This window comes from Harpia harpyja, chromosome Z (assembly GCF_026419915.1).
Source record: "Harpia harpyja isolate bHarHar1 chromosome Z, bHarHar1 primary haplotype, whole genome shotgun sequence".
Taxonomy (NCBI): Eukaryota; Metazoa; Chordata; class Aves; order Accipitriformes; family Accipitridae; genus Harpia; species Harpia harpyja.
In genome coordinates this window covers 105,652,298-105,667,906 of record NC_068969.1, presented here as the reverse complement: position 1 = coordinate 105,667,906, position 15,609 = coordinate 105,652,298, and the positions used below count along the sequence as shown (strand labels likewise).

General features: G+C 55.6%; 2 protein-coding genes across 3 annotated transcripts; one reads left to right on the top strand and one right to left on the bottom strand.

Moving 5' to 3' along the window:
• The first annotated feature begins 1,786 nt into the window (after positions 1-1,786).
• Positions 1,787-3,450, top strand: MSMP (microseminoprotein, prostate associated). The gene is made up of 3 exons (XM_052778814.1): positions 1,787-1,968; positions 2,617-2,725; positions 3,135-3,450. Exons 1-3 carry the CDS (start codon positions 1,857-1,859, stop codon positions 3,322-3,324), a joined length of 411 nt encoding a protein of 136 aa, XP_052634774.1. The 5' UTR covers positions 1,787-1,856; the 3' UTR covers positions 3,325-3,450.
• Positions 3,451-4,272: 822 nt separating this feature from the next.
• Positions 4,273-15,513, bottom strand: RGP1 (RGP1 homolog, RAB6A GEF complex partner 1). Of its 2 annotated transcripts, XM_052778014.1 has the most exons (9): positions 15,326-15,513; positions 14,700-14,839; positions 11,170-11,306; positions 10,715-10,798; positions 6,799-6,948; positions 6,573-6,719; positions 6,011-6,138; positions 5,590-5,767; positions 4,273-5,385 (listed from the first exon to the last, which is right to left on the bottom strand). In XM_052778014.1, exons 2-9 carry the CDS (start codon positions 14,813-14,815, stop codon positions 5,162-5,164), a joined length of 1,164 nt encoding a protein of 387 aa, XP_052633974.1. In that variant the 5' UTR covers positions 14,816-14,839; positions 15,326-15,513; the 3' UTR covers positions 4,273-5,161. The 2 variants fall into 2 exon arrangements, with proteins under 2 accessions (XP_052633974.1, XP_052633973.1); XM_052778013.1 differs by lacking the exons at positions 14,700-14,839; positions 15,326-15,513 and adding an exon at positions 12,727-12,926.
• Positions 15,514-15,609: the final 96 nt, after the last annotated feature.

Here is a 15,609-nt window from a genome sequence, read left to right as displayed (position 1 = left end):
CCATCCCAGCTCATGGCCCCACAGTCAGCAGGTTATTCACGGGTACCCCAATCTTCTCTGATTTATTATCAGCCTTTTCCAGCTGATCCTACCCTTGCTGCCATCCGGCCACCCCACCCAGAGCGGCACAGCATCATCCAGGACACTACAAGAAGGCTGGGGTAACTCTCTGAGGGGAAGCAAAGCCAGGGCTGCTCCCTCAGAGGCAAGAGCACAAGATGCAGGATGGGGATGCAATGGGATGGTGAGGGGGCCCGGAGCACCAGCGCGAAGGGACTATGCCTTCAAATCTGAAGGTGGCGAATCCAAAGCGGATAAAAGGAAGCGGGTTTTTTTTCACTCTGTGCTTAATTAGGCTGCCACAGGAAAATGCTCAGGCCAAAATTTAGCAGGATTCAAGGAGGGATTGGGCATTTATGGGGATAACAAAAATATCCAGCTATAATAGCGGATGCCAACACAAATTCTGGAAGGGATATTAAGCCTCACGCGTCAGGGTGTAAACCTATCCCAAACTCTCAGAAAGTAGGGAGATTAACACAGGGGCAGATGACCCACATATGCTACCGCTACCGCTGCCGCCTCGCTGCCGGCACGGCCCTGCGCTGGCCGAGCCACTGGCTGGACCGTCCCTGGAGCCCCATTTCCTGCTGCCGGCAGCGCCTCTGACACGGGCTGTGAATTTCTCTTGGCAATTCAGCCTTTCATTTGTAGGTCTCGGGGGCTGTGTGGCTCCCAGGGCTCTGACCTCCTCCATCTCGCCCATCCCCTCGCTTTGCCAGCTGATAACAACCTTATCGCTTCAACCTAGAGGCAGCCCCTCTGGGTAAAGGTCTGTGCGGACGATAGGCAGGTCCCTGGGTGGTGTGGCATCTTCCCACGGCTTCTTGCTGTCAGCCAAGCCCTTGTTTCCCTCTCAGGTCACTTGTTGCCCAAATGCACCTTCACCTTCTGATTTCATCCCTCCTGTTCCCTGTCTCTACTGGGGCTGGTCTCCAGCCTCTTAAAGGAGCGGCTCAGCTCTGGCATTTCATGGGTGCTGCATGTACACAGGCACACAGCCCCACTTTCATGGGCACTGCTCAGATGAGCCCTGGGGCATGCCTCATGCAGAGCCTTCCTCACCTGCTCTGCATCAGTGGCAATTGCTGTACTGCCTGCACTTGGCGAAAAAAACCCGCTGTCACCTCTGGCCCACGCGTGGCCACAAGCCTGGCATGGCTGCAGCCCAGACTGGGGTGAAACTGCCAATGCTGTGGTACCCGGGAGCTGGGTGTGAGCATTTCCACCCCTGTCGAGGATGGTGCCATTGCATCCCACACTGGTTGTTAACAGGATGCCTGTGCCACTCCGGTCCCTGCGAGGTGGGATGCTCCTCAAACCTTGGCCGCTGTGAAGGATCAGAAAAGGCTCAGCGTGACCAGAGGGGAGCCTGGAGCTCTCCTGGTCGGGGGCCAGAGTCTCCTGCACTTGCCGCTTGCGTGCTCACCACCCTCCCGAGGGCAACCCCACTGGGGTCCCTTGGATCTCCTCTCGCTGTGGAGCCTTGCACCCACAGGGGCTTCCAACTGGAGACATTTCTGGAGGGCATGAATCAGCTTTTCACAGCTTGTTAAAAATCTTGATCCTACCTCTTGTTTTCATGCCTTTCAAATCAGGAAATGAGTTTTACAACTTTTCCAGTGGGGCACAGCTGGTGGCCAGGGTCGTAAAGCTGAACTTTATAAATATCTCTTGTTGGGATCAGGGGAAGAGCATTAAAAAGGCAGAGAGAGAGAGAGAAAGAGAAGGGAAAAGAGCAAAGGCAATACAGAAGCAAGGCAACCTCGGCGAACAAGCCCAGCTCAACACCGACCATGGCCATGCAAGTGCAGAAGATGGGGTGTGCTTGGGGCAAGCTTTGCCTGCTGCTCTCCCTCCTCCTCCAGCTGCCGGACTCCCAGGCCAAATGCTACTTCCAGGCTAAAGGTAAGTGTGGAGGTGAGACGGGAAGAGGCTGATGGGAAGAAGAGGCCTCAGCTTTCCCCAGGGCGCTGGGGCTCTGTCCTGAGTCCTTGCAAAGCACAGAAGGGACTGCTCTGAGCTCAGGAGTGCAATCGTGGGCCAGTGATGAGTGGAAGGAGCAGTCTATAAACCACAGAACAGCTCCCCAGGGCTCTGGCTGAGAAACAGCTCGCTGGGCCATGAAGAGCTCCTGGCAGGAGCCCGGCTGGGGCTGAGCGTGCAGGACTAGCAGCAAAGGGAGGAGGGCTGCCTGTCTTTCCTCTGCTGCCTTCTTCCAGGGCTGCAGAGATGCTCAGACCCCAAGGATGTGCTGGATATGTCCTCTCCAGGGAAGCAAGAGACACTTGCCTCTGCCCTAGGTCCCTGGAGTAGTGGGGAGAGCCTCAGGGCATGGCCAGGAGAGGATGGATGGGCGCATCGCCCTTGGCAGGTGCCTGGGCATCCCATACCTGCACGGTGGCGGAGAGACCACCGAGTATCTTCTGTACCATAGGGCGGGTGGGAGGTCATGGCGTCCCCCCTGTCCCCTCTCTCAGGGCACAGGGGTGCCAAGGAGGCTCCCACGCATCCCGGCGCAGGCTCGTGTGCTCACCACCACCATTTCCTTTGCAGCTCCCTGCGAGTACGAGGGGAAGCAGTTCTCCCTCGGGGAGTCGTGGCTCAGCACCAACTGCCTGCTCTGCACCTGCCTGCACCCCATCGGCGTGGGCTGCTGCGAGACGTGAGTGAGGGGCCGAGGGGTGCTGGGGGTGGGCTACTGCTGGCGGTGCTGCCCTGCCACTGCTGTGCCCGCAGCAGGGAGGGCGTTGTGTGGGTCTGGTGGCTGCAAATGCAGCGGAGCAAATGTCAGAGCCTTGGGGGGCTGTGGGGCTCCAGGCCCTGGGGGACAAGGGGCAGAGGTGGGCAGGAGCCCACCGGGGTGGTGGAGTTGGGGAGACCAATGGCAGGCAGGGGTGTCTCAGCACAGCAAGACACCCAGACATGCCAGGAGCTGTGGCACAGCCTGCCCAAGCTGGCCTGGGAGACACCCTGGCTGGGGGGGGCTGGCAGCAGAGGAAGCCACCCGGCCCTGCCAGCAGTCCCCTGGCACGAACCAGGGGAAGCTGATGGCACGGTGCCCTCTCCCGCAGCACCCAGCACCCCATCGACTTCCCCGACTGGTGCGAGGCCCACTACGACTCGCAGACCTGCCAGATCTCGGTGGTGCAGAAGGCCAACCCCAGCCTGCCCTGCGTGAAGAGCATGGAGCACGAGTGGGGCTCAGCCGGCACCCCTGAGCCACTGAGCAACAAGGTGCTGGGCGCGGGGCTGAGCAGATAGAGGCTCGGCAGCGGCCCGCACCCCCTCAGCATCATCCTCCCCTCCTCCAGAGCACACCTCCCGCATGCTCCAGACCAGCCCCATCCCGTAGAGACGTCACTGCCGCCACCTTTGAGGGAAACCACTATCCACACACTATGGTACTGAGTTAACATTTACACCCTAGCGCTGCCACGGTACGGCTTTGCTTCTGCCTTCAGCTTCCTGAACCGAACAGGGGCTCCCTCCCCGTGAGATGTCCTGCACACGGTGGGAACGCAGATCCTACAGGATCTACTCCCAGGTGGGCAGGAAACCTCCAGCTACTAAAGAAAGGGCTACAGGACCGAATTAGCCTGTTTCATGGCAGTCTTGTACTCCTGCACCCAGCCTCAATCTAAGCAGCTCCCTGCTCCCTCCCAGACCCCCATCCCCCTGCATGGCAGCTGCTGGGAGCTCACTGGGGAGCACCACAGCCCTTCGTGCAGGACCCACGCACCCTGGCCAGCCCATTCTCTGCCCCAGAGCGCGAGGGGCATAACCCACCTCTGGAACCACTAATGCCCCCGCTCCCACAGCCCTGGGGCCAGAGAGGGTCCTCAGCACAGCAGGCCAGCCCTGGGCAACAGTGAAACAGAGCCAGCCTGGGGCTGGCAGCAGAGCAGGGGGAACCACTAGAAGATGTGCCCAGAGGAGGCCCCCATCCCAGCTGCAGGGGAGCGGGGCAGGGAGCCTGCTAGGGTTCAGGGAGCTGAAACAATCCGCATGTGCCAGGGTGGAGCCAACCGCCCTGGCAGCCCGCCCCAGCTGGTGCCATGCCTGTGTTGTGCAGAGCCTTGTGTAGATGTTTCTGTTCTTGCAATAAAGATATAAGACAAAGAGGAGGTCTCCAGCCTGTGACTGTTGTGCAAGGTGGGCTGTGTCCACCACCGGGAACAGTATAGGAATAAGGCTATTGGGAAGGTCAAGTTTTCTACATTCAGATGTTTATTAGACTTCAATGCAAAGAGGAAAACTCTTTGAAAGGTGTGGTAGAAATGGGGAGCTGGCTGTTGAGCAGGGAGACCTCCGTCCCAGCTCCTGAGCACACAGCACGCATTCCCTCCAGCTCCCCAAGGATCCCAAGACCAGCAGGACGCCTTTGCAGCCAGGAGCGCAGGCAGGGAACACCCCAGGCGCTCAGGGCTTCTAGGTTTTGGATCATCACTATTGTGCTGCCACAGCACGTGGCTGCATCCAGGACACCAGCACATGCTGGCAGCGCAGAGCCGGCCTGCCGGGACCTGCCTCCTCCGGGTGAGGGTAGCGGGGCAGCTGGGCTGTGCACATGAGACACCCCTCACAAGAGGCAGGATGTGTGCCAGGGCAGGAGAGCAGGCTCCCACACAGCCCAGGTGGCCAGTGTGCCTCACCTGGACGCCAGACATCTGCTTGCGGGGTCTCTCTGTAGGGGGGATGGCCTTCACCAGAGGCTGGTACAGGGCTTCACTGGAAGAGCTCCCCTCTCCTTTCCCTGGACTGGGCCTTTCCCTCTTGGAAGCCGCTCATGGGGTAAAGGCACGTCAGGCCACTCCCTGGGAGGCAGATTTCTTTTTGTTGAGTTCTGGGACTGACCCCTTCACCCAGGCAGGAAGAGTCCAGCTCAGCCAAGGGCTGCAGCACAAGACACCGCAGCAAGCACAGTGCTCCTCCATCCGCAGGTGTAACAGACTTGCCCGGTGCCCACCTGGGTGTTGCAGATGAACCCAAGGGGACATTGGGATGTGCTCTCTGCAGCATGCCAGTGACAGTCCTGCCCGCCATTCCCAGCAGCGGCACATGCTTGCAGCACCGCAGGCCCCCATCAGCTCTCCTCACTTCAGATGGTGATGGAGTTAGTGCTGGAGAACTGAGACACGTAGGAAGCCAGGATGGGATTGGTTGGAAGAACTTTGATGGGCAAGTCCCAGCTGAAAGTGTCTACTTCCATCTGCTCCACCCCAGTCCAGGTAATGGCCTCCGACTGGCTCCCACGAACCAAGCAAGTCCCCGCCGACTCCCCAGAGGTCACAAACTCAAAGTGCAGCCTCCACTTCAGGGACACTGTGGGCAAGAGGGGGGTCAGCAGCCAACACCACAAGGGACAGGGACAGCAGCTGTCTCAGTGCTGGCTGTCCTGGCAAGGGGACACGCAAATAAGCCCACTCCCACAGGACACAACCCTGCTGAGCAAGGGCAGGGCTGGGGACATCGCAGTCCTCCTGCCGAGACAAGCAGGCGTGTGTCCCTTCCCTGGTGGCCACTAACCGATATTGGTGGTGAATCCCGGGGTAGAGCTGAGTGGGATGGGCAGGCTGAAGCTGCTCTGGGCTGTGTGCAAGCAGGCCTCCTGATGGCGGGCGTGCGTGCTGAAGGAAACGGGCTGCCCCCGCCGACGTTGGAACTCCTCCTGGATGCTCTCCTCCGTCTGCAGGCTCACCGAGAACTGCAGGGCAATCGGCAGGGTGCTCGCTCTCACAACCTCATGCAGCCCTGGGGCCTCTGTTTCCCAAACGAGCTCAGAACTGGAGCCCTTCCACACCTCATACCCCAAGGGGACCTCAGCTGGGTCCCACTAGAAACCCTCAGTAGAATCCCCACAGCTACCAGTGCCACACCAGTCCCTTCTCCCTCTCCCCCACCTGAGAACCCTGCCTCTCCCCACAGTGATCCTGAAGCCAACACTGACCTGCAGACACGGGATGTCTCCTTCTGAGAAGTTAAAGGTCCCAATGACATCCTCTCCGATCTTATACACAGTCTTAAAGATGCAGAACGACCCCACCTTCCCACGAGTGTTGCTGATATTATACAGGTCTGTGGAGTAAGAAGAGGCGGGGAAAGGGCTGTGGCAGGACAAGGCTCTGCTCCATACAGTGCTCTGGGTTAATCACAGAGCCCAGCAGAAATGACCCCATGCCTGCTGCTTGGGTGTGAAGGACAGTCCCTGCAGGTGACATTCCCTTTGGGAAACACCTGCAGTGAGAAAGAGCAAACCACATGCTGGCTGCAATACGCTGGGAAGAGGGTCTCTGGCTGAAGTACGAAGAGCATCTCTGGCTAAAGTGGGAAGAGCCTGAGACTGGCTGGGAGGAGCCCATGGGAAACTCTGACCCAAGCAGGTCCTGATGGAGCTGCTCCACAGCCCCAGTCAGAGCTTCACTTGCCAGCGAGAGATTTTTGCAGCGAGGCCTGAGCTGTGCTTCACACCCAGGTTAGGACAGCAGGTTCAAGCAGGGGATATGACCTACGCAGACTGCGTCGGGAGGTGGCCACCATTAGCAGTTCTGTCGCCAGGTCCGCCAGGCGAGAGTCTTTCTTCAAACCCTCCTCTTCCTCCAGGAAGGGGTTTGAGGGTGCAACGGCCTCATCCTGTGGGAACTGGTAATCCTTGAGCCCTGGGGAGAAGGTGAGAGTGTCAGCGGGGCAGGGTGTAGCCAGGCCTGTGTCTACAGGGAGGGGAGCCTGTGGCCTTACCATGTAGCACAAGGACACGGAAGGGTACACGCAGGAGCTTGATGGGGGAGTTGACACGCTGGCAGCCGATTGTCAGCTTGTACACGTACTTTACCGACTGTCCCCGGAAAGAGGGAGGGCCGTCTATGGGCAGCGTCTCACAGTATGAATCTGCAAGGAATGCAGAAAAGATTGCTTTCCAAGGCCAAAAGAAAGCTCCTGGAGCTGTTGCTCGCAGGCTCCCTGCACCAAGGGTTAGGACCAGCAGTGATGCTGAGCTAGGGACAGTGCCTGGTGCTTTCCGCCATCTCCTCTTTCCCACGGCAGGCCAAGCACATTCCCAGCTTCCCTGCACCAGCACACTGCTCCTCACATCACATGCACCGTCATCCAGACATTGCTTCCAGCACATACAACCACACACAGAAATTCTGCCTCAAAAGAATGTGAAAGATGTAAAATCCAGGAACACAAACACATGAGAGCTAAACTTACTCATCACGAGTTCAACCTGAATTTGTCTCTGCGCACTTCCTTTGCACGTCGCTTTCACGATGCAGTCACAGGCTGCGGTTTCCTCAGGGCTCTGCCCCATGCGGCAGAGGTGCTGATCAATACCTCATGCCTCTTTTGATATTTGCTTTACACAAATCCCAAACTCGGCAACAAAAATTAGTTTCTTCCTGTGTTTTTCTCTGAAGCACTGGGTCTAAATGGCCAAGAAACAATTAAAAGACCTTCACAACAACGTGGGGTGTATCCCCCATGAGAGACTGATGACTTAGACCACAAAGCCTCTGACGCCGAGACCTCTGAGATGCTGGGGCCTGGCTTTACACCAGATTCGGCCCTCTCAAAGCCCCTTGGCCACCACACAAACCCCAATGCTTCTCCACGCAGCATGAACACTTCTGCAGCTTTCCCAAACCACACACTGTATAGTAAGAAAGGTGCAAACAGTGCACTGTGTAAAGTCTCCACCTCTCTGGCTTGCCCACCATAACGTAGATACACCCTGCCAGAGGAAGGGCAGCATCCTGCTGTGAAACCACAGATCCTTCCCCATGTTTGGCACATCCTAAACATTGAGGCTTAGATTAAAAGCTAGGGTTACATTTTAAATATAACTTCTAGATTTAAAATAACAGGACTGTAAGGAAGTAAAAAGCCTGTGCTAGTGCGTAGCATCCACAGGCTGTCACACCTTAAAACACAAGGCTGTCTTGCTGGACCGGGGTGCAGATAAAGCTGAGAACTGTCTTGACAGGGAGGAGAATCAGGTATTTCCAAGGAAGGAAGCAGACTGCTGTAACCCCCTGTATCAGGCTTAACAAGAGCGCTCACAAAGACCTTCATGCCCAGTGAGCATAATCTGAGCAGAGACCACCGCTGTCTGAGGAGGATGGGTGGTTTGCTACCTGGCACAGGAATGCTAAGACTCGGGAAGTCCCAGCTTCCGTGCATATCCCAGAAGGAAGCACATTCCTGGTGCGATGGATGCCTGCCTTACCCACCCGCTGTACCCTCTGGCTGGGCTCCCGGCCCGTGTCCAGGCTGCTTCTATTTCCTCCCCTCTCTGTGATCTACCAAATGTTTAAAGGTATTACAAAACCGGAGAGGAGGCAAAAACAGCCACAGAAATGCCTGGAGGGCTTGAGAAAATGTTTTATGGTGACAAATTTAAAGAGCTCAGTCTGGGCACTGTGTCAAAGGGATGGGAGGTGAGTCAACTTCAACATATAGGCACCACAAGAAGGGGAAGATATTGGGGAAGAAGCTGGTCAGCAACTGAAAACAAGGCCTTTTATCAAGAGACAGCCTGACACAACCTCAGCTATATGTGCCAGCTCTGGCTACAGTTTAATAACATAGTACTTTGCTGAAGCAGAATTAAGATTTCTTGGGGGTTTTTTTGCCTTTCCGAACTGTGCAGCAAAACTCAAAACTTCTGAAAAACAGGAAATGAAGAATTAAGATACACACCCACACAGCCTTAACTCTGCCTCCACGGAGCTGGCAGGAGCCCCCAGGAATGATCTGCAAGCATGCCAGCTGCAGTCTCGCGTGAGAACAGCAGCTCCGCAGGCCAACGGGATTGGTGTGAGCAGCCTGGCAGAGCCGGGGCTGTGATACAGGCATTTCAGTGCTAAAAAGCCCAGTGCCACACATAGCAGCATCGCACACAACTTATGCAATGGACATCTGCATTGCAAAACCAAGGGCAAAGACTGTAACATATGGACAAGGAAGAGAAAGTGTAGAAGAGTTTCTGTCCTTCCTATGGAGCTGCATCCAAGTGCAAGGCAGATGCATGCTGCTTCTGCCAGTGTCAACCAGTGGCAGAGCGGACACACACACCCAACACAACACCTCTGGGAAGGACAGACTATTGCTAGCTTAGCTGGGGGCTGAACAGCTTCTGTCTGCAAAGCCTGTGCACAAGGAAATCCTCTCAATCCATCCCAGTCACCTGGAGGTTGGACTGCGGTCACTGATCTGCTCTCCCAGAGACTGCTGAGCCTGCCTGAGATGCAGGCCAGGAAAAGGGGCTACCCCCTGCTCCCAGGGAACAGATGCTCCAGCCCTCTACCTGCCAGCAGTGAGGAGCGCAGGAGAATCCAGGTGAGCCTCAGGCCAGCTGAGATTTCTGCCTCCTCCTCCTCCTCCTCCCTGGCATGGCCACTTTCAGAAAGCACAGTGGACCTTGGCTCTGATGTAGCAGGGCCAGCGCCTTTCCCCTGCATGCTGCTGCAGAATAGTGAGTAAATAACTAAACATGCTCAGACAATAGGCTTTGCAGTTTAGGAGACACAGCCCCAGACAGCACTGCCCCACCCCGCTAACCACCTAGCCAAGGCAGGTTGGTTTCACCCTGCCTGCCTTCCCCTCCAGTCAGGCCCCTCCAAGCCTAGAAAGGCAGGAGATCCCAGCTTCAAAACCAGCACATCAGAGCCCACAGCTCCTTGGTCTCACTTGCAGCTCTGCTCTCACCTCCCCAGAGCTCAACGCTCCAGCAGAGTCCCCTCCACCACAGGCACTGCCTCTCTGCTCCCTTTGCTCTGTGACTCAAGAGGTCTCCGTCAACTGTTCCCAGCAGATCCCTAGGACAACCCGGGGGAGCTCTCCACACACAGCCTGCAGTACCTGATGTTACGCTGCCGCTAGACCATGGGCCGCTGGGATGCAAAGGAGATCCGACACAAATTGACAGGCTGGGTCATGCAGCCGCCAACTGAGAGACAATAGCACATACTCGTATTTTCACAGCTGCCTACTCCAGTAGAAGCGGCCTGGAACAACAAAAATGAGTTGCTGCAAATTCCTTGTGAAAAGGATGAAAATTTCTCTAAACTGCAAAAGCAAAAGTAGTGATGAAGGAGAGCTTAAAGGGGACCCACTGGAAGGACTCTATTTGAGGGCTTTGGAGACGTGGAGAGCTTTGTGCAGAGAAGATGAAAAGTGCTCACTTTTACAGCAGGAAAACTAGAACAGGCAGAAGACTGCAATCTCCAGGGCAGCCACAACCTGAAGAGGAAGATTGGACCTTCACAGGACGCCAGCCTAAATCCCAAGAATACTCCAGTGTGACTGAAGAAATAAAGGCAGGGAAACGCAGGTGTGTGTAACCATTCCTTCAGCTGTAGCCAGGTATTTCAAAACATTTTATGCCTCGCAGCTACACAACAGACTTGCAGCAAAGGATGTGGGCCAGGGGCAGCACCGAGGGACACCTTGCAGTACGCAGTCCTCATACAGTGGAGAACAGACTCTGGACGATGCAGCAATTCCTTAGCACTCACACTCCCACCAAAGCACCTCGTCTTCCGCAAGCATCAGGGTCTCCCACTTGCAGCACTCAGTTCTGCAAAGCCAGCTTTGAGAGCAGAGCTCCCCAGAGGCAAGCCCTCTGAGCAGGGGAAGAGAAGACAGGACTCACAGGACTTTGACTCCCCAGGATCCAGTCGCAAGTCACAGAAGAGAATCTTGGGTGGGGTGGACAGGATACACTGACCCCGCTCTCCTGGAAGAGAAGAATCACCACGTGAATGCTGCCCAGCCTCAGGGCCCACGCTGGCCACCCAGCCAGCCCTTATCCTCACAGGGGGGAATGGGAAGGAGAAGGGTCCAAGGAGGAAAAATCTCATGCCCCAGTCAGATCATGAGACATTCCCAGAACAGATGGGACAGGTAACCCTCACATTCCGCTGCAAGCTAATGCCACTCTGAGCTCAGTATTAACGAGGTCCTGCAGCAGCCATCACCAGGGAAAGCAACACGGTCTTCCCACTCACTTCTATGTGTGCTGCTCTCAAGTCACACATTATAGTGTGCTTGATTCCTGCTGGCTGTGCTCTCACCATCCCTACCTGGGATTACAGGAGTAACACTCACCTCTGTTGGGGACGAAGACTGTCTCGTTCTCTGCCTGCACGTCATGCTTGCTGCCGTCAGAGGGAGGGAGCGCTACCCGGTTCTCACTGGCGTGAAACTGGCAGTGAATCTGGGCGCTGGCCCATGCCAGCATCTCACTGAGAGCAAAGAAGAGCAACACTCATGTCTACATTTTAAACCAGGATTACAGCAAGCATCAGTTGGGAGAAGAGCAGCTCTTGCTGCTCAGCGCCATGTGGGACTGCTTGTCTGTAACAAAGAAGGCCTTGCTTCACTGTCACTGAAGCCATTCTCACAGCCCCCCTCCAAACAAGCCTTTGGAGCAAGCTTGAGCTGGAGTGCTGACCCAAAGACACTTCCATCCTGGCTACTGACAACAGTTTCACCCAAGGCCTGCGTGTCGCCCAGGGCTCTTACTTAGCAGCAATATTTGCAGTCAGAGCCACAACACCTTGGGCACAGCATAGAAACAGAGTGAGGCAAGACCCCTTCCCCAAGAAGCCCACTGCACACACGTGGCAGAGCACAGCAAGCAGTGCAGGTCAGCAGCCACCCCTTCCACAGGGATAGAGACAAGGTGGCCTGTGCAGAACCCCACAGGGAGCTTCCAGCAAACACGGTGAGGTCAAGCGCCCCTAGATCTGGCTCAAAGCCTTACTCACTTGGTTGTCTTTCTCATCACCCACAGCCTGGGACTGTCCACAGACTGCACTCTTGAGAGGACAACTCTAGCTGTCGCGCACGGGCCAGGCCTGGCAGAGGACTTTTAGCCACGAAGGGCTATATCCCAAGCCAGAAGTGACATGCAGAGCAGTACTCCCAAGGTGCCTCTGGTAATAACGCAACCATCAGGGAAGCGGGCAAATTCAAAAGCCGTATCTGCAACCTGGGGTCAGCTGCCCCTGCCCACAGCACCCAGCTGCCCAAAGCTTGACACTCCTCAGGGCAGGCAGGGCACAGACATGCTCCTTCCCCACAGCACCACCCCCCTCAAGAACATCAACTTTTGGTTGAGTCAGACCAGGGAAGGATGCTTCTGTGTCCTTCATAAGCACCGATTTTCTCCTCCTGATGCAAGGGATTTGCTGATGGCTATAGGGGAGGTGAAGGTGTCATTTTGCCCCCTCTCTGTACAGCCACAAGAATTGGTTGCATCCAGCATGAAAAATGTTCTTGCGTCTTGGACTCTGCTACAACCTCAGCCATTCCACAGGACACTTCTCATGGCATTACTGACACCTTTCAGTTTCCAAAACACTCACCTGTTTTTATTTCAATAATGGTCTCATTAATTTAGCCAGTGTATGGTTCCTCTGGTGTTTTCTAACATCATGATCTGATTAGTAAGCACTGACACCAGAGTTTTAGGTGGCACAGGGATTTTTTGTGGCACACGGGTATCTCTCAACATGACACATCAGAGCAGTTAAACGTCTAGACAAACCAGAGAAAAAGGCGTGCTGCATTCATTTCAGCTGACTAACAATGCACTATTTGATCTTTTGTATGCACTGGCTGCCTTTACCCAAACACGTGTTGGTTACTCTACCCAGTTACCTCTAACCCCGCAACTGCAATTCTGTATCTTCAAAAGTACCAGCATGGCTTTTCCATACGGGCTGCCATCAGGTTTTCTGTTGTAAGGTGTCTGCTATATGGAAACAGAGAAATGGTCTTGCTTAAGAGACAATGTTTACTAATTTTAGATAAGCTTAGCATGATTACAGTACCTTCAAACACTGTACTTTGAATCTTTTTTTTTCTTTTTTTTTTTTTTTTCCCCCCAGTATTGCCCAACAATATGCCACTGGATTGTTTTCATTTTTTTAACCAGACACCCAAACGAAATTAGCATGTGCCTTCCTACCAGCAGACCTGGCTTGTCCAGCTGGCAGGGCACAGATGGATCCTGCGCTGGTGCTGAGGTCGCTTCCCTCCTCTCTCACCTCTCCCTATAACTCCCGTAGCCCACAAGGGCCATGCTCCACGCAGCTTTTGGGCAAAAGAGCTTTGTTTCTCGTATGTCTCATCCACCACAATCAAATTCACTTTCTGCTGTTCACTTACTGTCCTTCAGTTCTGTCCCTATGCTTGAAACGCATGCCTCTCAGTTTTTCCACCTGCGCCGCAGCTTTTGCCAGCCCCGAAAGCTTCTAGTCCCTGACAGGTCTATCTGCCTGTTGCAGTGACTGTGCTTTGATGTGGCTCCTGCCTTTACGCAACCCACAGCTTCTATTTCCAAACCACCAACCTATTTGGTGTTGCTACTCGTATGACTTAGCCAGGTCTCATCAGTTTGGTCACCTGCTTTTTTATTTTAAAAACTTCTTTTTTCAAGAGGCGGTTTTCTATGGACCACAACACACCTGAAGTTCCCAAACGAAGCTCCCATAACTGTGCTGCAAACCTCCAAAACTGCTCCACCCGGTACCCTTGCAGTCCCACATGTTTCGGAACTGGGAAAAACAGCACTGTCACTGCACAAGACAAAACTTTGGAAAGCGAGATGCTTATGCCACAGCTGAGTTTAAAAGCTGGATTCAGCAGGAAAGAGGAACCAGGAAGAAAAGCTGGAAAGTTAAGGAAGGCAATAAACAAAGAAGCCCTATAGCGGTAATACAAGAGACTGCTTTGCTGCCGCTGAGACTGCAAGCACTGGAAGTGGGTGCACCAAAACAATCACGTGTGAAACGTGTACTGGTGATGAAAAGATGCTGAACCTGACAGGGCTGGAAATGGACACTTCCCAGGAAGGGCTCAAGATGTGAAAGCACTCTCCACCCCCTGGAGACTCAGACAAGGCAACACACTCAGCGGACATGGAGGCTTTGGGTGACTACTTATGATGTTGTGTCACCCCATGAGCCAAGATAGGAAGCTCCCATGTTCTCACGTTTCCTCAACGCCTATTTCAGGCACAGTAATGATAAGGGGAGATGCAGCGCTCAAAGGCTGGGCCACAGAAAATGCTGCCACAGAAGGCTGGCTCCTTCTGACTCTAGGCAGTGCTTGCCCCTGTGCCTGCCAGCTCTGGAGGCAAGGATCACACTGATGTAAGTCAGCGCAGTGCTGGACAGAGAGCACTCCTTCCTTAAACATAGGAAATAGTGATGTCGTCTAGATGTTGCCCTGTGAGACTGTCACCCTGGTCTAACTAGATATCCTGCTTTGATAGCCAGTTTGGCTTCATTTTCTGCCAGTAACCCTGACACTGAGAGCTCACCTGAGGGGCAGTTAAAAGCATCTCTAACTGCATACTTTTTTTCTTGCCTCTTTCTTGGGGGCAGAAAACCCAAATAATTACCCCAGTTTCAGCCCTGAAATAGCAATGGCGCAGAGCACCCTTAAGGGAGTACCTTGGGCAGGGAAGTCACCCGTGGCTGAGCTGGCACCATTGCCCCACAACCTAGTCATGACTACACCTGGCTGCTCAGAAGGGAGGGATGGCCGTTCCCTCTGGAGGGACCCAAACAGCTCTGCCCCTTCGAGGGTCCATGCACAGAAGGGCTCACCGGCACAGGGTGCCGTACCTGCTGGCAGAGGTAGATGAGGCCGATAATGGGTTGGTGAACGTGATCACGCACTCCAGCACCTCTCCTGCCAGGAAGACGGGCCCACGGCCCAGCTTGGCCAACACCTCGATCATGGCTTGGACAGCTCTACTGCACACCTGCCAAAAAAAAAAAAAAAACAGTGGGCATGGAGAGAGGCCTGGGTGCTGCAACAGAGGGGGAATGGCAACAGCCAGGCCGGGCATACGCGCGTGGGGAGGTCAGGGAGAGCCCCAGCTCTAGACAGAGCACACAGGCATGTACGGGGCTCAGGGACAGCCGGGGCCTTGCACACACACGCAGGGGGGGGGGGGCAGAGACAGCCTACACACAGACAGACAGACACACACACAGGGACACAGACACACGCATGCGCAGCCCTGGCCATACACATACATACACCCCCCCCCCCCCCCTCAGCCCCACACGGACGCGGGGGGGGGCCAAGACATACCGCGGGGGGTGAGGGACAGCCCTGACACCCCCAACCCCGGGGTCCTCAGGGGAGGCCCCGACCGCAAACACACAAACGTAAACGCCCACCAGAGGGGCCAGGGACACAGGGACACAGAACCCCCTTACCAGGCCGCCCCGGCCCCACTCACAGAGATACAGGCCCCGCTCGCCGTCCCGCCACCACTCCGGGCCCGGCTTCCCCTCCGCCGTTCAGTGGCTCTCCCGACCTGCTTCGGCGGGGCTCGGGGCCCGCTCGGCAACGCTCGGGCAGCGCTCGGCACTCGCTCGGCAGCGCTCGGGCTCCGCTCGGCAGCGCTCGGGCCCTGCTCGGCAACGCTCGGGCCCCGCTCGGCAGCGCTCGGGTCCCGCTCGGCAACGCTCGGGCTCCGCTCGGCAGCGCTCGGCCGGGCACCCTCGGGATCGCAGGTCGTGC

Coding starts and splice junctions, on each gene's coding strand:
- MSMP (XM_052778814.1), top strand. CDS start 1,857: ATGGCCATGCAAGTGCAGAAGATGGGGTGTGCTTGGGGCAAGCTTTGC. Junction 1,969..2,616: donor ATGCTACTTCCAGGCTAAAG/GTAAGTGTGGAG, acceptor TTTCCTTTGCAG/CTCCCTGCGAGTACGAGGGG. Junction 2,726..3,134: donor GGCGTGGGCTGCTGCGAGAC/GTGAGTGAGGGG, acceptor CCTCTCCCGCAG/CACCCAGCACCCCATCGACT.
- RGP1 (XM_052778014.1), bottom strand. CDS start 14,815: ATGATCGAGGTGTTGGCCAAGCTGGGCCGTGGGCCCGTCTTCCTGGCA. Junction 11,307..14,699: donor TCATCTACCTCTGCCAGCAG/GTACGGCACCCT, acceptor CTTTGCTCTCAG/TGAGATGCTGGCATGGGCCA. Junction 6,949..10,714: donor TCCTGGGGAGTCAAAGTCCT/GTGAGTCCTGTC, acceptor CATTCCTTGCAG/ATTCATACTGTGAGACGCTG.